At 34.5% G+C, this 23,850-nt stretch overlaps 1 protein-coding gene across 1 annotated transcript in view; it reads left to right on the forward strand.

The window, feature by feature from the left end:
• Positions 1-23,850, forward strand: part of Myo31DF (Unconventional myosin ID) — a 117,524-nt gene that overhangs the window by 80,202 nt on the left and 13,472 nt on the right. Inside the window, exons 9-12 of the mRNA XM_089090511.1 lie at positions 1,760-1,910; positions 10,544-10,788; positions 13,711-13,873; positions 18,777-18,943. Coding sequence (XP_088946637.1) covers positions 1,760-1,910; positions 10,544-10,788; positions 13,711-13,873; positions 18,777-18,943 — 726 coding nt within the window. The remainder of the gene's footprint in view (positions 1-1,759; positions 1,911-10,543; positions 10,789-13,710; positions 13,874-18,776; positions 18,944-23,850) is intronic.

Raw genomic sequence — 23,850 nt, forward strand, 5'->3', positions numbered from 1 at the left:
TGGCATTATTTAAAAAACGATCAGCAATTAAATATAAAAAAACAAGTTTTTTCAACTGAAATTAAGGAGCAACATTAAAACTTAAAACGAACAGTAATTATTGAGTATATGAGGGGTTGCCCCCTTCTCAATACCTCTCTCTTTACGCTAAAGTTTTTTTAAAACTTTAAAAGATACTTATCATTGTAATAAAATGGACCTTGTGGTCCAGGAGTTGTTCGTAAAGAATTGGGACAAAAAGTCAAGCTTTAGCGTAAAGAGTTAGGTATTGAGGAGGGGGCCACCCCTCGTACACTTAATAATTTCTGTTCGTTTTAAGTTTTAATGTTACTCCTTATTTTCACTTAAAATTTTTTTTTATTATTAAATTGTCTAAACTAAGACTAGTTTTATTCTAACTTGAACTCTGGACGCTCGATCGATCGGCTCAGTATGCTTTCCCTTTTTACTCTTATTCTCGAAATACTTTGAAGCTTCTGGTTTTTACTGAGTATCTTGTATCTCTATTTCTCGCATGCAATTTTTGGGGAATTATGTCTCATTATGTCAATATTGATGTGTTCTATTTGATAAGTTCATTAAATAAGTTTTATTTGAACGATTTTTCCCGGTCTGTGCTTTTTTAAAAAGCTTCTTTATTTCATGGCGTTTTTCACTTCTCCTTAGTTTTGTTTTTGGTCCGCTGATGATGCCTTGTTTGACATAAGTGCAAATTCGTTTTCTTCTTCAAAAATTTATGATTTTTCTGAGACATATGGTAGACTGATTTGCTATGAATAGCACGAACCACCAATACCGCAACCCACAAATTGGTATCGATGCCTTCTAATTTTAAACTATGTGGATGTGGGTGTTTGTTTTTACTTTCTGTTTTATGACATCTTTTAGTCACTCTTTTTTCTAGATGTAGAATAAGAGGGATGAGCCCATGAGGGATAACGGTAATACTATATTCGGTAATTTTTTTTAGATGGGAGCTGTGTGTTGCTGATTGGGGTGTGTCATCTGGATTTGTTACCCTATTAAATTGGTGCATTTTTGTCATCCCTTCGGACAAGATGTTACGGGTGGCAAAAAAAAAAAAACAACAAAAAACAACATAATAATAACGGATAAACACACACCTATTCAACATGCAGGTATCACTCGCCACCACACTTCGGAACGCTTCCACCGCACCAATTGCATGACATTAGTCGAGTCCCTTTGCGCATGGGCAAACCTTGTGTTGTTGTTTTCCTCATATATAAAATGGTTCACTCTCTCATAATAAGTATTAAGATTTTAAGACCAATCTATGAGTTTATGAGTCAATGTAATATGTTTATTATAAAAAGAGAGAGAGAGAAAAAATAGGATAAGAGGGCACCAGAAAAAATCTTGGAGGGACCCCCCCCCCCCTCCGCCGGTCGCCTTGTATCTGCCAGTGCTAATAGGTATGACCACGACCGTATCCAGGGGGTAGGGTTTGACTCCCCCCCCCCCCGCACAATATTTTCGTTTGACTCGTAAAAAGTAACTAAAATACATATAAACAAATTTTTATTGTGTATTTCACAGTTTTTTTTTGTAACCCTCCACCGAAAAAAATACCGCCTTCCCCTCCCAAATATAAATCCTGGACACTTTCTTTGGTACGGCCATAATCTCTATATATCTATAGGTACGATACAGCAGGCTTAAATAGCCTACTTGATATTTTTTGTCATTTAATTAAAAGAATTAGAAAAATATAAGAATGCTTTTATTTTATTTCTAGGCATTATGCTGGTGATGTTATTTATTGCATCAATGGATTTTTGGATAAGAATAAGGATACATTGTTTCAGGATTTTAAGAGAGTTTTGTACAGTTCATCAAACGTATATTTGAAGGAAATGTGGCCCGAAGGAGCTCAAAATATATATAAGGTATGAACTTTCTAGCAACCCCAAGGGAAAAATTTAGGTATACCACCCGAATCAATTTCGAAATATATGACTTTTTCGCCAAAAAATTAGAAAATTGGCTAAGGTTTCATTAAGAAAGTGGCAGTTCAAAATTAAAGTGTGTATTAATATAGGCCAAAACATTGTTTAAGCTAAATAGGGAAAGGTCTGGGAGCAAGGCCGTAACTATTATATTTAGAAGTATTTGACTGGGAATGAAATGATATATTTCTTTTTTTTGCTATCTATTTCTCTTGTTGCATCAAAACACTACCAAATATTACCGTCCGTACGGTATAAACAGAAATCAGATACAAAAAAAGAAATATAACATTTGGTGTACCATTGAATTAATTATTAACAAGTCTTACCTTAACCTCATTCAATACTCTTTCCTAACGTAATAATCACACGGTGAAGTTTGATTCAGGGAAAATTGAATATAATATGCTCAGGGGTTTTCTCAGGAGTTGCCAATCAACCAAGAAGGCCCAATAACGGTTTGTTTTCCATATGATTGAAAACACAGATATATCTACATAATGTGTTTTATTTCAGGATTTTTAGAAAGCGAAATAAAATAAGTCGGCTAATAATGATTTACGTATGAATAGAAACTCTGATGCAAAAGAAAAAGCGTTTTTACAAAGTTGTCAGGATCTTCGCCGTGTTTGATTGTGAATAAGGCCATATCCAGGGGGAGGGGGGGGGGGTTTGATCCCTCCTCTCGAAATGTTTTTCTGACTCGTAAAAACATAAAAAAAATGAATATAAATAAATTTATGATGTGTTTTTTGAAGTTTTTTGTAACCCGCCCCGCCCCCCCCCCTCTCTGACAAAAATCCCGGATACGGCCCTGATTTTGTGAATAACCAAAACTGAGACTTTACTATTGTAGGTGTATACAAATACAATGTTCTACGGTACTAGGTATATACGATAGAAAATCCATTGAATGGGAGTACCAGAGAATTTTCCTATAAGGCTGGTCTGATCTCCAAATAATTTACTTGGATGCAAAGTTATCCGAGCTTTTATACACTTCGATACATTTTTGTAAACTTCTTTGGACCTTGGAGGAGTGAGTGAAAATTTGCTCTGTCTCCAGCACAAAACGTGAAAAAAACACATTGTAGATATTCTATGCCTAAGATAACCCCAAAGTTAGTTGACCCTTAATTTGTGCCCTCTTCCCGAATCAAAAATCTGGCTTTAGCCATTACTATTGGTGTCATCAGCCCGTTCTGATGGTGGGTTTAACTTTTAGATGAGCCAGATCCCCAATAGACTATCCATTATAGTCACATATAGCGACTATAATGGTATATATAATCACATTATAGTATCCTTAGAGTAACATTGGTCATTTACTTGACTTTTGAAATTATTCATTCCTTTATTAGTCCCCTATATGATATTTAGATCATCAAGCTTGACGCATCTCAAAACATCAAGATTTAATATCTTATTCCCTCCTGGGTAAAAACTTGATGTTTTGGGGAATTCTCCATTGCTTTCATCTCCACTATACAGGCGTGATTAAAATAATTTTTTGCTTATAATGATATTTTTAGTTTAAAATTATTGTGTTCACTTTGAACTGACAAAACGTGCGGCAATTTAAATGAAATATTGCTTTTTCTTTATATTCAAAGTATCCAAGCGTGAATCTGTTCGAAAAATGCTTGTGAAAAACCTGCATTATTATGTCATGTAGTACATTTTCAGTGGAATTCCTCATATCTTAGTTTATAACTGGAAACAAATAAATAAAGATAAAGTTGTGACACATTTTACTGGTGTGTTTCAAAAAGTGACTTTACAAAAGGTCTATTAAAGTATAAGATTTATGTGAGGAAAATAGGACAAATACTAAATTTATCACAAATTAATGAGATACTCTCTCTCTTAAGGTTGGTTCAGAGAACTTTAAGCACTTTGAACCCCTCCCTTACGTTCCCTAGGAAAATACGGCAGGAGGAGAGTTCCCTCCCGTAAGTTCACTAGGAAAATACGACAGGAGGAGTTTCCTCCCTTAAGTTCACTAGGAAAATACGGCAGGAGGAGAGTTTCCTCCCTTAAGTTTACTGGGAAAATACCGCAGGAGGACAGTTCCCTCCCTTAAGTTCCCTAGGAAAATACGGCAGGGAAGAGTTTCCTCCCTTAAGTTCACTAGGAAAATACGACAGGAGGAGAGTTTCCTCCCTTAAGTTCACTAGGAAAATACCGCAGGAGGACAGTTACCTCCCTTAAGTTCACTAGGAAAATACCGCAGGAGGAGAGTTCCCTCCCTTAAGTTCACTAGGAAAATACCACAGGAGGACAGTTCCCTCCCTTAAATTCACTAGGAAAATACGGCAGGAGGAGAGTTTCCTCACTTAAGTTCACTAGGAAAATACCGCAGGAGGAGAGTTTCCTCCCTTAAGTTCACTAGGAAAATACGGCAGGAGGACAGTTCCCTCCCTTAATTCCACTAGGAAAATACCGCAGGAGGAGAGTTTCCTCCCTTAAGTTTACTAGGAAAATACCGCAGGAGGACAGTTCCCTCCCTTAATTTCACTAGGAAAATACCGCAGGAGGAGAGTTTCCTCCCTTAAGTTCACTAGGAAAATACCGCAGGAGGAGAGTTCCCTCCCTTAAGTTCACTAGGAAAATACCGCAGGAGGAGAGTTCCCTCTCTTAATTTCACTAGGAAAATACCGCAGGAGGACAGTTCCCTCCCTTAAGTTCACTAGGAAAATACCGCAGGAGGACAGTTCCCTCCCTTAAGTTCACTAGGAAAATACCGCAGGAGGAGAGTTCCCTCCCTTAAGTTCACTAGGAAAATACGGCAGGACGACAGTTCCCTCCCTTAAGTTCACTAGGAAAATACCGCAGGAGGAGAGTTCCCTCCCTTATTTCACTAGGAAAATACGGCAGGAGGAGAGTTTCCTCCCTTAAGTTCACTAGGAAAATACGGCAGGAGGAGAGTTCCCTCCCTTAAGTTCACTAGGAAAATACCGCAGGAGGAGAGTTCCCTCCCTTAAGTTCACTAGGAAAATACAGCAGGAGGAGAGTTCTCTCCCTTAAGTTCACTAGGAAAATACGGCAGGAGGACAGTTCCCTCCCTTAAGTTCACTAGGAAAATACCGCGGGAGGAGAGTTCCCTCCCTTAAGTTCACTAGGAAAATACGGCAGGACGACAGTTCCCTCCCTTAAGTTCACTAGGAAAATACCATAGGAGGAGAGTTCCCTCCCTTAAGTTCACTAGGAAAATACGGCAGGAGGACAGTTCCCTCCCTTAAATTCACTAGGAAAATACCGCAGGAGGAGAGTTCCCTCCCTTATTTCACTAGGAAAATACGGCAGGAGGAGAGTTACCTCCCTTAAGTTCACTAGGAAAATACTGCAGGAGGAGAGTTTCCTCCCTTAAGTTCACTAGGAAAATACCTCAGGAGGAGAGTTCCCTCCCTTAAGTTAACTAGGAAAATAAGACAGAGGAGACAGCCTCTAGCTTTAGACTTTCTCCTTTTTTTTAATTCAATTTTCCCTTTAGTCGATAGGAAAAGGCTCTAAATTTTTTATCATAATTAGAAAGGAAGTAATTGTGTCACAAATATCTAAGTAAATGATTAGAAACTCCACCGTTAGGAAGGAGGGGGTGGATACACCCTTAAAATGTAGTTTGAGGTTTACTTCGCAGTTCAAATTTTCAGAATTTTTCCAACCAATTTTTAAATATGAGAAGCTAAAGGAATCCATTCAACAAATTTGTCAGCAATCCGATCAACTAAATTCCAGATATCTGCCTTGAATGCATTAGCTGTTTGTTATACTTACTAATGAATTAGAGGTTTAATAGGTAAGGAAATTATTGTATTTGTTTCGGAAATATCTAAATAATAAAAAAAGTCTAATTTTATTAGTTTTTTTTATTCTCTCTGGATTTACAAATGCAAAGGTAAGCAATCTTTACCCTGTATAAAGCTTCTGTTCTTCGTCCAATAATATGAAGAGTTATAATGAGAGTAAAATATTGGTTTTGGGAAAACTTCAAATATGCATTTAAAAAAGGCAAATATTGTCTTTGTATTTCACCATATTTTTCAATACAATCTGGTTTTGCAGTTTTGTATTTATAGTTCAGTAAAAGTATGGTTTGACCGGGACAAAATTTTTCTCCTATTGCTAGAATTATCCGCTGCTTGTTTGTGCAGTTTTGCAAGAACTCTTCCTTCTTTCTTGTTAACTTTGTTGTACCAGTGAATTCTACCTCTGGGCACTGTTTACCCCTGAAACGTTTTAGGTTAGCCATACCTTTCGTCGAAGGACCATTGTCATATCCATCAAAAACTACCGAAGCTTATCCAAATCTAGTGGTGACATACTTGACGTAACTTTCGCAAATGAAGTCAAATGTAGAGTCGGGTTGCCAAGTCAATTTCTGGAGCAGCCAGCCGCCGTCAACGACATAGTGGCACGAGTCTAAGCGCTCATCCGAATGGGTCTCCTGACGCCTTTCGAATTGCGTTTAACAGAGATGGTTTGTCGGCAGGACGCAGAACTTCATAGGATCCAAAAAGGGATGGGGGATACTTACAAAGCTCATACGAGTTATTAAAATCTTAGTTTTTGAAGTTTAATATAAGTTAGAGAAGTGTTACAATAAAAATGATATCATTTTCGGTTTCAGCGAGTTGATTTATACCAGAATCGAGTCTCGGAACGTACTGAAATAGCAAAAATCGAAAAAAGGATTTTTCACCCCTTTCACCCCCTTTAAGCAGCCCCAGAAAGTTTTCCCGGCGGGCAATTTTAGCGGATTTTGGATATGTTGTTCTGCGATTTTTTCTTAACATTTTAGTGTAAAAAAGCTTCCTAAATGTCAAAACTGAAAAGAAAAATATATTTTTTCGCCCCCTTCCACCCCTTTAAGCAGCCCCAGAAGGTTTTCCTGGTGGCGATGTAAGCGAGTTTTGGATATGTTGTCCAGCCACTTTTTCTGAACATTTTGGTGTGAAAAAAGCTTCCTAAATGTCAAAAATGAAAAAACCTATTTTTTCGCCCCCTACCACCCCCTTTAAGCAGCCCCAGAGAGGTTTCCCGGTGGATGATTTTAGCGGATTTTCGATATGTTGTTCAGCGATTTTTTCTGAACATTTTGGTGCAAAAAAACCTTTTGTTGCAATTTTGTCCCGGTTGACCCACTTTTCTCCGTACTTTTACTGGAATATTAACTATACTTTGTACTGAAAAAAAAGGAAAGAAGTAAGCAACAAGCGAATGATTTATTTCAAAGTTTGAAGGATTCTTTAAAGGGTTTCTCCAAAGGGTTCCAGCGCGATAGTTTTCAAGTCTTGCAATTTTTGGCTACCATTTTAAAGAAATTATAGTTTTTAAATAAATTATAAAAAAGAAATTATTATATTATAATTTTACCTTATAATATTTAGTACAAACTATCAATGCTAGATTTATAAAATGTGCTTCTTTATCTTCCTAGAATTTAGAGTTGGTCAAAATTGGAGGGAAGGGGGGTGGGTGGGTAAGGAAGGTCATATCCTGGGGGAGTGTTAGAGGGTTTGTACCCCCCCCCCCCCCACACACGAGATTTTTCGCAACTCATAAAAACGTAACAAAAATGCACATTAACACATTTTTGATGAGTTTTTTTAATTTTTTTTTTATACCTCCCCTGACAATAAAATATGGATGTTTCATTGGGGGTGAGAGATTTTATGGGGTAGAATCTTTTGGCGGTGTCGAAAACTTCCTATTTGAACCTCCTATTTTGTAATGTAGAACCTTTTGGTGGCATCGAAAACTTCCTATCCGAACCTCCTATTTTGTAATGCAGAACTTGTTGGTGGCATCGAAAACTTCCTATCCGAACCTCCTATTTTGTAATGTTGAACCTTTTGGTGGCATCGAAAACTTCCTATCCGAACCTCCTATTTTGTAATGTAGAACCTTTTGGTGGCATCGAAAACTTCCTATCCGAACCTCCTATGTGTATCATGACATGCTTCAGTAATTCCTTAACTGTCTGAAAATAAGTCTGAATTCATCATCTTTTGATTGGACTTGGACTCGGCGTTTATCTCTATTTGCTATAATCTTTAGTTAAGTTTGACATGCAATGACAATATATATCCTATCGAAAGTCCTCGATTTTTTGTAGAAGTTAGACAAGGGACCTTTTTATCACTTAAAGCAAACACAACTCAAAGGGAAAACCTTATCTATTCATGGTGTATAAATATAATTATTTCACTTTTAAGTAGAATAAACATAGTAATGATTCATTTCAAGTTTAAAAGTTTTCTTCTAGCCTGTATCAGCTTTTTTTTTAGCCTAATTATTCTTTGTAAAAAAGGTAACCATACTTATGTAATTGCTCAGAACCCTACGGTCAATTTCAACCCTTTGATATCTTGCCGTATTGTTTGGAATACACTACTTGAACTTGCTTCAAATTCTTTCTTGCTTGTTTGCAAAAGAACATGACTTGTATTTGCTTCAACAACATGACCACAATACCGTCTTTGACGTTATAAAAAAAAAAATCAACTGAAAGTAAGGAGCAACATTAAAACTTATAACGAACAGAAATTATTACGTATATGAGGCGGGTTGCCCCCTCCTCAACACCTTGCTAAAGTTTTTTAGCACTTAAAAAAAGCTTTTTATTGTTTTAATTAAACGAACCTTGTGTTTCAGGATTAGTTCTTAAATAATTGGAACGAGATTCAAATTTAGCGTAAAGAGCGAGGTGTTGAGGAGGGGGCGACGCCTATCATATACGTAACAATTTCTGTTCGTTTTAAGCTTTAATGTTGGTCCTTACTTCCAGTTGAAAAAACTTGTTTTTTTAATTTAATTTCCGATCATTAATTAAATAATGCCAAGAGATCTGACTCCACCTTCACGGAAAAATTCCTCCTCCTCAAACATTTATTCACTAGAACATTAGTACCTGGTGAAAAATTTCCCCGGGAGGTTGCCCTTCATACCTCCTTATACGAAATTTAGTGGACACTGACAAAGTTAGACATAGGACGTAATGTACATAGGACTTCTAGCAAATTTCCACAGCGCAAAGTTTCTGCTGGAACCAGGATCATATCATTGATTAAGTCCGTGCAAGCTTTTCCTATTTTGACCAAATACTGCTGCTTCTATTTTATTTACCATTTCTTCTTTAGTAGTTAGCAAAATCGTGTTAAGTTTAAAATTGTTTCTTATAATTATGCTAAATATATTCTTGAAATCTGAGAGAAATTTGCTGTCCTGTAAAGAATAAGAAATGCATATTAGTATTTTATATTGACACTTTTATTACCTATCCTCATGTCTCATTTTTGCTAAATTATTCGGGAGAGATAATTTAGCAAAACCCCCTCCTTTGTGCTCAAACCACCTGGCTACGAAAATAATCGCAAGCGGTGATTTCTCTCCACCTAAATGTGCTACTACTAAAAAAACAAAAACAAAACAGAACAACGAAAAGGAAGTGCTTGTTTGTCCCTTTAACCTTTCTGAATTTAATGTTGGGCGGGAGACTAATTATTTCTTCGGGTCGATAGATTTTGTTTCGTCGCCTGCGGGGGCAGTTTTTGTTTTTTTGGCGGGGGAGCGGGGGGGGCAGATGGGGCACTTTCCCCGGGTACAGAAATTTTAGAGGCCCAAAATTTCAAGTAAATTATCTCATGGTTATAATCATTTTGTGATTATCGAAATTTTATTAAAATAAAGTAGAGGGCGCAGTTAGTAAATACAAATAATTAATCAATTATTAATTAATAAAATAAAAATAAATTTAAAAAGAATTAAATAATATATAATTGAACAATCAAATAATAATAATTAAAATAATATATTAAAAAATAAATTATCAACCAATTAATAAATTGAAAAGAATGTTGTTAATAAATGAAAATTTTGTTAAAATTCGGCCTGAAAATTTTTTGGGAGACAGGTGTAGGGGGTGCTAATCAAGATTTTGCCCCTGGCGCATGAAAGGCAGTCTGTAATCCATTCTTGGAGCAAAATTGAACGTGCTGTAAAAAAATGCAGCAAAAGTGTCAATTTTTTTTACCCGGTCGCACAATATAAAAGGCTACGAGGCCGAAAATAAAGGCTGAATTTATCTAGTTAATCGCTATGGGAAAGGAAGGAGGAAAAAATATATTTTAACACGATTTTATTGTATGTTGATTTTTTATAATGAAAAAACAAAGAAGAGATATTTTTCAATATCTTGGAGGGGAGAATATAAGGACAGTTGTCCCACCCCAGATGTTTAAAAATATCCCTTTTGTTAGCTTCATTGAAAAGAAACCTTTTTAAAATATGTTTTTTGTATCTTCATTAAAGACCATAAAAAATCGTTCCACCTTCCCAACTTTTTGTGATTTTGCGCCCCCGGCTGGTAGGTATTGGTTTGTCAAAACTAACAACATATTATGAAGTAATGGTGCGCCAATTTGCTTGTTAAGAATAAACTTCACGTATAATATCAGTGATTGTTAATGATGTAAGTCAGCTCATTTATAGAATTAGATTTAGATAATAGAATTAGATAATACATTCATAGCAAAAAACGAACTTCTTTAAATTGTCATTCAATTTTCCAGACAACAAAGCGCCCTTTAACAGCAGGGACGCTCTTCAAAAACTCGATGATTCTTTTGGTGAAGAATTTGACGTCGAAGGAACCCTACTACGTTCGTTGTATTAAACCAAATGACCAGAAGAGTCCAGTTTTGTTTGATGTCGAACGAGTGACGCATCAGGTCAACTATTTAGGACTGCTGGAAAATGTCCGAGTTCGCCGCGCTGGATTTGCTTACAGACAGAGTTATGACCGATTTTTAAGAAGGTAAGGCAAGAACAGGGTGAATGAATGAAGTCTAATATTCAGGTAGAATAATTTAACTACAAAAGTTTATTGCCTGTATAACTAGCAGAATTAAGACAAAGATACTAAGGAAAAGAGACAACAGGCTGTTTCTCACTTCCACCTTAAATACCTCTCTCCTATCTCCTACTATCCTACAATGCCAAAACAACTATTAACAGACTCAAATGACCGACTTTGCGTTCCCGTCAAATAGAAAGATTAAAAAAGTGAGAGGTCTCCTCCCCCCACCATTAACGTTTAGTGCAAGGTTTGACATGTCACACCTGGTTTTAATGGAATCGTGGAGTGATCTTTTATATGTATCATTGCAGGAATAAAGTGGGGCTTTGCCCCTCCTATAAATACTGCACCAATTGAAGTGAGAAATCAAGAAATCAGTGAAATAGGAGAAGTCAAGTACTTACCCTTCCCTTACTAAATATTACCCTCTATATTTAAAAAAAAGCTCTTTTTTGGTATTTATTGAAATAATTGAAAAAAATGACGAATATGCCTCTAACTTTTTATCAACGAAACTACAGCTGGTGGAATTGTTTTAGCTATTCCTATTTAGAACTCAGTTTAGCCTACTGCCTCTTACAATCTCATACCGAGCCTTATACCTATACCTGTGGAAAATTATCTTTGGCCGGGAAACTGTTATTTGTTCCTCGGCTGTTACAAATTTTGGAATGTTTCTGTATTGTAGGTCTTCTAAAAAAGAGGAGATGACAGACTAATGCTTGGTATCCTTCCATTTTATTTTTTTTGGTTTATTTTTTCCATTTGTACCATGATTGTTATTACACCACCAAAAGAAGCTAATCATAACTTGTATAACTGTTCAGAGCTAAGGTTCATATAATAACCAGCAGCAAAACACCCAACTGGCTTACACTCACTTTGCCTACTACTAATGCTATATTACTTCACTAACTTTATTTGTTTACTTACTATGTATATCTACTATGCTTACTAAGATTGTACTTATTATCTATTGTGCCCAGTAACTAAAAACTACATTCTTTTTATCTTGTGCAATGTTATACAAGATATTATTATCCTTGAAAAATCACAGATATATGATTGAACTAAAAAAAACATGGCAGAAGCCAGCAAGTCTAATTCTATTTCGGCTGTTTTTGGCTTTTTTTTCATTGTCTCTCCTCATTATTTTTCACTTATTTTCACTATTCACTTCCTGTTTATTTTTTTTTCATTGGAGGTTTTTTATCAATCGTACCTTGTTTTTGCGTTTACTTAATCCATTATTCTCAGTAGCCATAAACCTTAAATTCTTTTTCTTTTGGGGTGCATTCTAAAAACCATTATTTTTGAATAGCTACAGAAACCTGTCTGCACTTGAAAATTAAGACGAAGTCCAGCAATAATTATTTATTAAATAATATTAATATTCATAGAACTATATGGAATTTCTCTACAATTTTGACTATTCATAGTCTCGCTTTTGAAAATATTGGAGGCTATATGAGTAGTCTTTTTCACTAGAAAAATCTGAGTTTTTTGGCGCCCTTGAGGTTTTATGTTATTTTGCTTTTCTAAATTTATTTTCCTCTATGGTTACAAAACTTACATTCTTTTGATTTACTATGAAATGAAACACTTCATTATCGTTGAAAACCTATTGTCCTCGCTCCTCTGCCAAGTTCTTAGTATGTTCTTAGGATGGCCATGATGCATCTTTTTAAGACCGGAATCATACAATGGTTTTAAAGTCAATATGATTAGATGCAAAATCTAGTTCATTTGTCCTCGTACAAGTGGCTCCACAATGTTCATAAATAATAGTGCAACAATTCAACGCTATGACGTAGTTTTGCAAGTATTAGTAAAATGTTGTAATTGGTTGTGATAGACATAGAATCTAATTGTTTTCAGCATCTAATACAAATGGGACAATTAATAGATGTTATATTTCAAGGCAAAGTAACATAGCGTTAGCTGGTATCTTTAAGAAATAACAATTGCAATTTTAGAAATAACGACATAGATTGTGTTAGGTTTTATATGTTGGGCCAAAGCGATACAGTATTAGCTTGTATACGTTGTTCCACTGTAAAACTAACAACATTGACTGGGTATCAGAAAATAGAGGATAAAGTGGGTTTTAAGAATGCAGTTGAGGCTGTCTTAAGGAACTAGTCATTCTTTTCGCTGGAGAGAACTTCCTTCTTGAAATATTCTATTTTTGAAAGTTCAAGGAGTTGATAGCTTCTTTTTCAGAGGAGCCGACTAAAGTTGCCCTAGCAGCGCAAATCAAGGTGAAGTTCTTGTTATCCTAAATTTTCAAATTTAGGTGTTCTTATTATCCGTTATTGACAAATTTGTTACATATTTAGGCTTCCCAAAAGCTTCGGTAGAGATTCATATGGTGAATACGGGGTTGAAGTCTTCCTGTGGAGAGTACTTTAATCTAAACTAACTTAGTCAGAAACAAATATCAATGCTTTTTATTTTACATTTAATTATGTCAATCTGAACCCACAATCAAAGTAATGTAAAGAATTTAAGCTTTACTGATTATTTAAATACAAGATTTAATTTAAAATCAGATGTTAAAAATATTATGAAATTTTAAAGAAAAGTTTTCAAGAAACAACATTAAAGAGTGAAAATATTGAATTCTTGAGCAAATTCAAAGATTCAATTCTATTCAAATCAGTTGATGAAATAAAGGAGTTTGATGAACTCAATAAATGCGAAGCAAAATTATAATTGATTTGCAGTCACATTAGTGTCCTCTTTGTTTCTGATCATTTACTTAAGCTATTTCTGTTTATTTACTATTACTCTGTATATTACTAAGATTATTCACTCTTTTCTTATCTAGAATAAACAATTTTGACATTTAGATATTTTAAAATAAGAATTTGATTGTAGGTACAAAATGATCTCACAGTACACTTGGCCAAATTTCCATGGCGGGAGTGATAAGGAAGCGGTACAGATATTAACAAAGGAACAGAATTTAAGTCAAGATGTTGTCTTCGGGAAAACAAAGATTTTCGTATCGTCGCCACGAACACTTTTCATGTTAGAACAGGTACTTGTAGTCTTTAGCCGTATTTATCAGCAATGAGCCAAACTAACAATTGCTATCATGTGGCAAGATTAATCTAAAATTTAAAAGAAAGAAAATAAAATTTTAATTCGTGCGCTCTTGTGTTGGTCAATTTTCTACTTCTTCTAACAATCTGCAAGGAGATGCCTATGATTTCCATCTTGCGACAAAATTAACCTAAAATTTTAAAGAAGAAAGTAAATTTTAAATTCGCATGATTTCAGATAAGACAATTTCAATTGGAAGACCCAAAAACACTTCTTCTAAGAATATACACGAACACAGCTAAAGAATAGGGCAACTGGACTTTCCAGTCCCAATTGGGGTACTAATCTTTGTTTCATGACCCTTCAGCTAGGAAGCGCAATGGGGGATTGGGACCAGCCATCCCTTCCTGTTTACCTTCTCCAGATTTCTCCAGGTGCCTATTTAGAGCTGAATCGATTATGGATGAGCTTACAGAGTTACGCCACGAACTCTCGTTCCAAACCAAATTACCAACGAAGCCAAATCTTGAACCCCTGTCATTACGAACAAAGGATTTCAAGCCTAGCATGCCTAATCCTTATAATTTGTAATTTGGCTCACAAGCACAAGGATTGTGAGTTTTAGTGGTCTATCCATTTCTGTTTCTGTGCCAATAAAAATCTATATCTATAAATCTTTATATATATAATCTTCATATCTATAAAATCTGTCTAAATGGTCTAAATCTGTAAAATATCTATAAAAAAAAATCTAAGCTGCTCCGAACACCTTTCATATTGGAACAGGTCTGTATAAGATATAGCCATAGCTCTGGTTAATCTTTGTCATTATACCATTTGAACATAAAACGTTTTCTGGAACAATCACCGAGTTACCATAATTTAATACTGAAAGTTTGATTTTTTTTAACTGGAAGATATCGAGTCCAGAAGATACTCCTCTCTTAAAAAGCAGGATCAAGTCAGTCGATTACATTACATTCCTCGGTCTCCCCACTGGATCTTCAATAAGGTACACTCAGAAACTTTTGGTAGCTCATATAGAACATCGAGTTGTGTTTTCCTTTTCATTTTTGTTATAAATAAGGTCACCTGTGTTACGATAGGTCTTGGCTGTTTTCTAGACGAAATAATCTATAAAATGATTTAAGTAAACGGGGATAGGACACAACCTTGCCTAACTCCTGACCCAACCAACTACCAACCTCACTTCCTACCTTAACCGCAGCAAAATGATTCTCGCACAATTCAACTGTCGGTTTATTTTGAAGCCTTTGAGTTTGGCCACTCTCTTGCATTACTTATATATTCATCGTTCTGGACTGTGCTTACAGATTGGGTCGGTGTAGTCAAAACCTCCCTCTTTTTCTCTTTCCTTTCGCACAATATCTACTACACTTTCCCCAATGGAATTATAATTCCTATCTTTTGCTGTAGTCTGACAGTGCCCAGTCTGTTATTTCTGTAGAAAAACAACTATCTGTTTACGACGCCCAGTTATTGATGCAAAGCAATCTGGCTCTAATGCTGACCCAGTAGCTTGTTTATAAATATAAATTATATCTTTTTCAATCAAACAGTTCGTGGTAACGAACTGTAAGTAAGGAGCGACCCGGCTCAATGGTAACCGAAACTCTAGAAAACGGGTTTTTGATACCAATAGATACATCAAAAGAATAAGATTTCAATGCTGATTTCAAATATATAACTTTCATCAAGTTTAGTCCTACCCATCAAAAGTTACGCGCCAGAGAAAATTTGGCTGATTTTCAAAAAAGGAGGAAAAACCCCCTAAAAGCTATAGAACCTCAATGAAAATCACACCATCAGATTCAGCATATCTGAGAACCTTACTGTAGAGGTTTCAAGCTTCTCTCTACAAAAATGTGGAATTTTGCATTTTGCCAGAAGAAAGATCACGGACGTGTGTTTATTTTATTTTTATTTTTTTTCCCCCGAGAGGTGATAGTATTGACCCAGTGGTCCTAGAATATCGTGGGAAGGCTCATTGGAACGGAAATTAAAAGTTCTAGTGACCAAAAAAAATGGAGAGCAGCTAGGCCCCCTCCCACGCTCATTTTGTCCCACAGTCACCCGATCAAAATATTGAGATAGCCATTTTGTCCAATATGGTCGAAAATATGATAACTATGTCTTCTAGGATGCCTTAATCCCCCGAAATCCCCGGAGGTAGGGCTAAAAGTTATGAAGTTTACCCAAAGTTTACATATATTATTGGTTATTGGGAAGTATACTCAGGTTTTCAGGAGTTTTTTTTTCTGGTAGTGGGGGGGGGGTGTGGGTGGGTCGGGATCTATGTTGGAGGATCTGTACATGAAGGAAGTTTTCATGGGGGAAGGGAAATTGCCATGAAGGGGGCGCCGGACTTGCCAGCATTATTTATTGGTTATTGGGAAGTATACATATATTTTCAGGAAGGATTTTCTTCTGGAGGGGGGGGGGGGCGGGCGGAGGGGGTTACTCGGGAGGATCTTTCCGTGGAGGATGTTTCTTTGGGGTAAGGGACATTTCTATGAAGGGGGTGCCGGATTTCCAAGCATTATTTAAAAAACGATCAGAAATTAAATAAAAAAAAAAACAAGTTTTTTCAACTGAAAATAAGAAGCAACATTAGAACTTAAAACGAACAAGAATTATTACGTATTTGAGGGGGTTCTCCCCCAAGTCAATACCTTGCTCTTTACGCTACAGTTTTTTTTAGTGCTTTCAAAAGAGCTATCTATTCTAATTAAACGGCGTTTGTGATTCAGGGGTTTGTGAATTAAATTTTTTTTTAAATTTTAACGTAAAGAGCGTGGTATTGACTAAGGGAAGAACCCCCTCATATACGTAATAACATATACGTAATAAAAAACAAACAATAAAAAAAACAAGCGATTCGACTCAATAGTAATAGAAACATTAAAAAACGGAATTTTGAAGTCAATAAATGGATCAAAAGGATGGGCTTGTAATGCTGATTCTAAATATATAAATTCTATTAAGTTTGGTATTACTCATCAAAGGCTACGAGCCTGAGAAAATTTACCCGATTTTTTAAAGAGGGGAGAAACATCCCCTACAAGTGAAAGAATTTTAATGAAAATCACACCGTCATATTCAGCGTATCAGAAAACCCTATTACCTAGGTTTCAAGCTCATATCTGAAAAAATCTGCAACTTTGTATTTTTTGCCAGAAGAAAAATATATGAATATACAAGTTAGTTACGTAAGTTAATTTGTAAATTACGTCATAACCAAATTTAGAGACATATAACAAAAGAAAAGTAAAATTTTTATGCAAATTTTGTTTACTTATTCAATGACGATGAGCCGAAATAAAAGCTGCATTAACTAAAAAACGATCAGAAATTAAATAAAAAAACAAAGTTTTTAAGCTGAAACTAAGGAGCAACATTAAAACTTAAAACGAACAGAAATTATTCCGTATTTGAAAGGGGCTGTGCCCTCCTCAACGCCTCGCTCTGTACGCTAAAGTTTGACTCTGTCTCACAACTTTATTTTTTAAAACAATAAAAAACTTTAGAGTAAAGAGCGAAGCGTTGAGGAGAGGACAGCCCCTTTCATATACGGAATAATTTCTGTTCGTTTTAAGTTTTAATGTCGCTCCTTATTTTCAGTTTAAAAAACTTGTTTTTTTTTTATTTAATCTTTGAAAAGATCGTATTCTCTTCACTGGTGTCTTTGTCTTCTTGTGCATTTATTATGATATTTTTTTTTTTTTATCTGCTTTGTCTTTCAATTTTTTTTACAATGGGTTTCAAAACAATAAATAAATAAAAGTAGGTAAATAATCAAATAAATTATAAATAAGAATAAATTAATAATAATAAGCAGAAGGTTTTCAGGTGGAAATAGACAAAAAATTTGAGCATCGTTGGTGAAAAAAAAAACAAAAACATTAATCAAACAAATGTAGTCGTGCCTGTGACGCTAAAAACATGAAATTTTGTATTTTGGAGTTAAAAATTCAATGGTGTAATTTTTTTCTATCAAGAACATTTATGATCAAAATTGGATGACTTGTGAGGTTTGCTCCCCTTTTTTGTGATACTATTTGAATTTACTTGGAGATACTTGAACGTTTGATGATAAAAATCTAAGAATAATAAAAGGTTAATAATAATGATAATAGTAAGACTTAATAAATGAGAAGAATGGAGAAAATATGTTTTATTCACTTTATTAAAAATAGCTAAAAACGAACAGAAATTAAATAAACACTGAATTCAGTTGAACCTATTTGAAGTACCAAGACAAAGAAAAAAGAGATAAAACTCAATGAAGAAACAAACAAAACGAGACTACGGCCAGTAGAGAAAAGAAGAGAAAATACGGCCAGTAGAGAAAATTCCAACGTTAAAAATGTGTTGACTCCCAAGACAGCCACGCCTTCAAAGAAAAGCTATACTTTAAGATATTTGGTTAATTATGTTTTAGTTAATTTTTGCTGTTTTTTTTTTTTAAGTTGGAGCTCGCCCACCCGCTGTTACTGAAAAGTGCAGAACTGCCTACTTGTTTTTCCCTAATTAAAGTAAGTTATATATGGTCGTGTGAGTTTTAATTTAACCAATAAAAAATGAAGCTTTCGCTGTCCTTGGTACTTTGTGTTGGAACAAACTGGGAAACAGATGCAAGAGCAATAACAAATTGGCGTGCGTCGTCAGTCCTTCGTTACAAAAAGTCTAATTGAAAAAAAAAAGCTAAATTAGTAAAACTAATTTGTAGTTTTTAGTAAAATTACAATTAGTAAAACTAGCAATGTATCTTCTTTCATAATTACATTCGATGTTTATTTCCTGGATTTAAACCAATGAGCCGCTTAATTACAAGTTGCTTAATTAGTAAGCCAGTAATAATATATTTATTATTGCAGGCTAGAGCGAAGTTAATTCCAGGAATTGTAATATTTCTGCAAAAGTTGTGGCGAGGATATATTTGTAGACAACGGTATAAGAGGGTAGTAGCAGTTTATCGAATTATGCGGTATTACCGACGGTACAAAATGAAAACCTTCGTCAAGGAACTTGTAACAGCGTTTAGGTAAGTGCCTTTGCAAATAATTCCAAATGTATGCCGATTACAACCTTAACAAATATCTAGTGCACTTAACATTTTCAAGTCGTTTTTTAGACTTTAGTGGCTAAGCACACGATTGATTCGTTTTGTTTGACAAAGAAGGTTTTTTTTTGTAAAAAAGATTTTAACCACCGAGCAAAAGCTGATATGCTGTTAGTCTAGGCTAACAGCACTAATATTAATTAATATTTAATATTTAATTAAGTTTAATTAAAATTTATTGAAATTTTAATGAAATCTTTAAAATTTAATTAATATTTAATTAAATTTGAAAATTGATTAATATTTAATATATTTTATTCAACCAACCGTTCAAAACTCTCAACATATCTCCAAAAGGTGTTTGAAGATAGCATTGTGGGGATTAATTTTTCCTTGAGGTTTGTCGATGTGGTGAAGGATCGCCGGTCTCCTGATAAAGCTCTCTAATAAATTCATCTGACCGAAATTCCAACATATATTCCGGAGATAAATCAGTACGACCATGGCTGTGACGAGCTTCCCTTTAATCGCCTTTACTCTGGCCGTATCCTATTGGGAATGTCCTCAGAAGAAGGATAAAATTCAAACTTATTAACATATACATTGCTGGCATAGCTACCACGTATAAAATTCCTAAATAGGCGGAATCTCAGAACCTACATAGGCAGAACTTACAAAACTGTTTATTGAAATCACAGTTTATATAATTATCCAGTAAGCTTATCGCAGATCATTTCTGGTCTTCGTTCTCGGTGCGAACAAAAAGCTCCTCCCACTTCTTTCTTCATTTGTGGATCAGTGTGTTTGGGTCTATCAATTAGGAATGGTTACAAAGTGCACTATTCGTAATAGCGGGTTTCCACTTGTTTCCGATTGTTTCGCGCCTGACTTGTCTACCCGTGAAAAGATCTGATGCCGCTTATGTTTCTATCTGCAAAAACGTTCTCCGGAGCACTCGCACCCCGGTCCGGGTTTTTATAATGGGTGAGATAGGGAATGATCATACTGGATAATTATATAAACTGTGATTGAAATTAACCACTCGCAGCTTTTTGAATTTTCAACAGCTGTATGGCACACTTTTGTAATTCACTCTCATGTGGGAAAATATTAAATTTCCTAGAAATAACCAAAAGATCCATTCAGAGACGGTTTCGTTTAGTTATTAAGTTTTACTGACCAAGTTGACAGAAAGGGATTTATAAAGTTCTCCTTATTCTTCTGAAGAGACAGGAATGCACTTCAAAGGCTCTTGGCTGTGATTTTTTTTTTATTTATTTAATTTTTTTTAAAGAAAGAAAGAAAGGGTTTATTCATCAACAATAAAGATAACAAAACCTGGAGCAAAGCCTGTTTAGGCAAATATTCACCCCAATAGGCCTAAATATAAATCAACGTATGAAAGGTGACAACAATTAAACACCAAAAACAAAACACGAAACGGCAAAAAAATAAAAAAAATGACTACTTGGTACCTCCCATCATCAATCAACCAAACCAAACAATCAAACGATTTGATTAATTTAATAAATAAAGAAACCAGAGAACTCATCACCTATCCTTCTCATAAACCTTAAAACAATTGTCTTTCAGCAAACTTCTGAACTTACTTGGGTTTGTTTCCTGTAGAATATTATGTGGCCAAGTACTCCAGGCACTCGGAAAAACATGGTGCACAGAAAACTTTGATTGTGTAGTAACTACTCTAGCATTCTTATACTGACTTCAACTCCTTTTATTATGCTCGTGAACACTTGAAACGGGTAAAAAAAAACCCTGAAGAACTTTGGAAAAACATTATTTTGTTACACTATAAAATTTCACTATACCAAAACTGGGCAATATCTCGAGTTCAACATACCTGGACCTCTCTGAAGAGTGTTTGTCTACACCCATCAGCACTCTAACCACTTTATTTTTGTAGCACTCTCAATGGATGAAGATGAACTGCGAACGTAGAAGACCATACAGTAATACAGTATATTAGCTGTGTATGTACAAGAGAGGAATTAAGTGTCCTTAGGATATTGCTGGATATTTAATATTTAGCTTTAATCAGTAAGATTTGGCGAGCACTTGCGACTCCGACTACTTGGAAGTGCAACTGCTCGCGATTATTACTACTTGTAACTACTTGTGACAGTGACTACTACTGCTTGCGACTGCGACTACATACGACTGCAATCAGCAAGTTTCCATAAGTACATACTTTTGCTGAGAACTAGACGTAATTCCATTTCGCCTGGCATCCATAATTTTGCCAACAGTTGCTTTCCTGCGTAGGCAGTTTGAGCAGAGGTGAAGCTGGTGATCAGCTCATTTTTTTCAAATCTGACTCCACCATGTATTTTGACTGATTTCTCTATTATCCAATCAGTTATGTCATCAAAGATATAGGGGGTATGGTGTCACCTTGTTTGACTGACGGTTCTTAGTGAAATTTTCAGACTCTTTGCTTCCAGTCTACTTTAATTTGTGTGTCTTTATGATATTGTTTATTCAAGAGGTCTTTGAAGAGCAAGGGCATTTTATCCTCTTCAAAGATACGCAAGATAGCCTCTTGCTCGAATGCAGCTATGATGTTGATATTAGAAACTGTAAAGTGTCGTATATTGCTGTCGTTTTGGGGCGATTTGCGCATTATATCTTTTGAATTTTGGCTTTCATGACAAACAGCTCCATATTTTTATTCCATACTTAATATGCTTTATCATCCCTTACACGTTTTTTTTTTCATATTGCTTTTCAGTGAATGTAGCGGTTACATTTTTTTTTTCATTTTTGTCATTTTTGTCCTTGCATCATTTTTTTCAGTGAAATGTAGTAAGTACAGTTTTTATTCAGTACTATATATATACATAGTATATATGTATATTTATACATAGTATATATGTATATTTATACATAGTATATATGTATATTTATACATAGTATATATGTATATTTATACATATTATATATGTATATTTATACATAGTATATATGTATATTTATGCATAGTATATATGTATATTTATACATAGTATATATATATATTTATACATAGTATATATGTATATTTATACATAGTATATATGTATATTTATACATATATACATATATACATATATACACACACATATATATATACATATACATATATATATATATATATATATATATATATATATATATATATATATATATATATATATATATATATATATATATATATATATATATATATATATATATATATATATATACATATATATATATATATATATATATATATATATATATATATATATATATATATATATATATATATATATATATATATATATATATATATATATATATATATATATATATATATATATATATATATATATATATATATATATATATATAAATAGGGTTTATAAAGGCCAAATGAAAATACTGAAAAAAAAACAACAACAAAGTGAATATTTCGAGACGACAAACGCCTCTCTTCTTCAGCGCGAAACGAAATAATGTATCCAAGGAAAGTGCCGAAGAAAAAAAAACAACAAAAAACAAATGCGAAAAGTCAATGTGAAAAGAACCAAAAAAACCTAAGAAAAAATCAAAAACTTAAAAGATGAATAAAATTCAATAAAAGCCAAAAATTATAGGAATTAAAAACAAATACCTAACAACCATAAAAGCGAGTTATTCGCCAATATCCGCGATTTGCACAAAATCCCAAAAATTATGAACTGCCATCGACGGATACTAGCGAACAACTGAGGAATAAAAGAATAAATCCATTCACCCAAAAACAAAACGAACCAGCAATTAAATAAATTGGAGAACTAGGTCACCTGATCTCTGATTTTAATTATTGCATTTCTTGCAGACACCATTTGAGACCTAAGGGGCTGTTCACGTGTTTGATTATTTGTCTGGGAAAGTGGTTCAAGGTTTATTTCAGGGATTACTAAAGTGTCGGCTTTTCTTTTGAGGAAACCGAAATATGACTCATTTATTCTTAAATCACCGGAATCCCTGTTCAAAGCTAGACCTAAATGTTGGTATTTATAAATTTCAACAGCTTTTCTGTAGTGCTGGACAATACCTTTGTCATGCAAAATTAGGCTAGCTTGATTAAACAAAGTAGTATGGTTTGGTTTTTCAGAAATGTGCTCTGCAAGAGCAGAGTCAAAATTTTCTAGTTCTTTCCGCTTTTTAAGTGTATTATTAATTGAACTAGAGTGCTGAGTTAATCTATCCGTGAGTCGCTGATCAGTTCTTCCGATATACCAAAGACCACATTAACAAGGAATTCTGTTGACACCGGATTTTTCAACTATCAAGATAGGGTCTTTACCTTGATAAGTTTGGGCCTGATAGTTTTTCTGGGTCTATAATAAGTGTAAATGTTATTTTTTCTTAGATTTTTTGAAATGTGGTCTGAAACCCCTTTAACGTATGGGAGACCAAGATAAACTGAATTTTCCCTTTGATTTGTGTTTTCTGTGTAACTATCTGATAATCTTTTAATGCGTTTTGGAATTAAAGAATTTATTAAACTAATTGGATAACCATTCCCAAATAAAATATCTCTAAGGTGGTTGAGCTCTAAATCCAAGAAGCGTGTTGAACAAACTTTCAATGCTCTATCGACTAGAGAAGTGACAACTCCTCTTTTCACAGCAGGAGAATGATTAGAGGAATAATTTAAGTAACGGTCATTATGTGTGGGTTTTCTATAGACACCAAACTCGAAACATGTATCATTTCGGTGCACCAGAACATCTAAGAAAGGAATGCGCCTCTCTACCTCTGATTCCTGAGTAAATTTAAGTTTTGGATCCAAGGAGTTGAGCAAGTGAAGAAAAGAACCCAGAGACTCTTCGCCAGGCAAATAAAATAAAAAATATCGT

The sequence above is a fragment of the Artemia sp. Qi Xiang Cuo genome, chromosome 6 (assembly GCF_049724085.1).
Source record: "Artemia sp. Qi Xiang Cuo chromosome 6, ASM4972408v1, whole genome shotgun sequence".
Lineage (NCBI taxonomy): Eukaryota > Metazoa > Arthropoda > Branchiopoda > Anostraca > Artemiidae > Artemia > Artemia sp. Qi Xiang Cuo.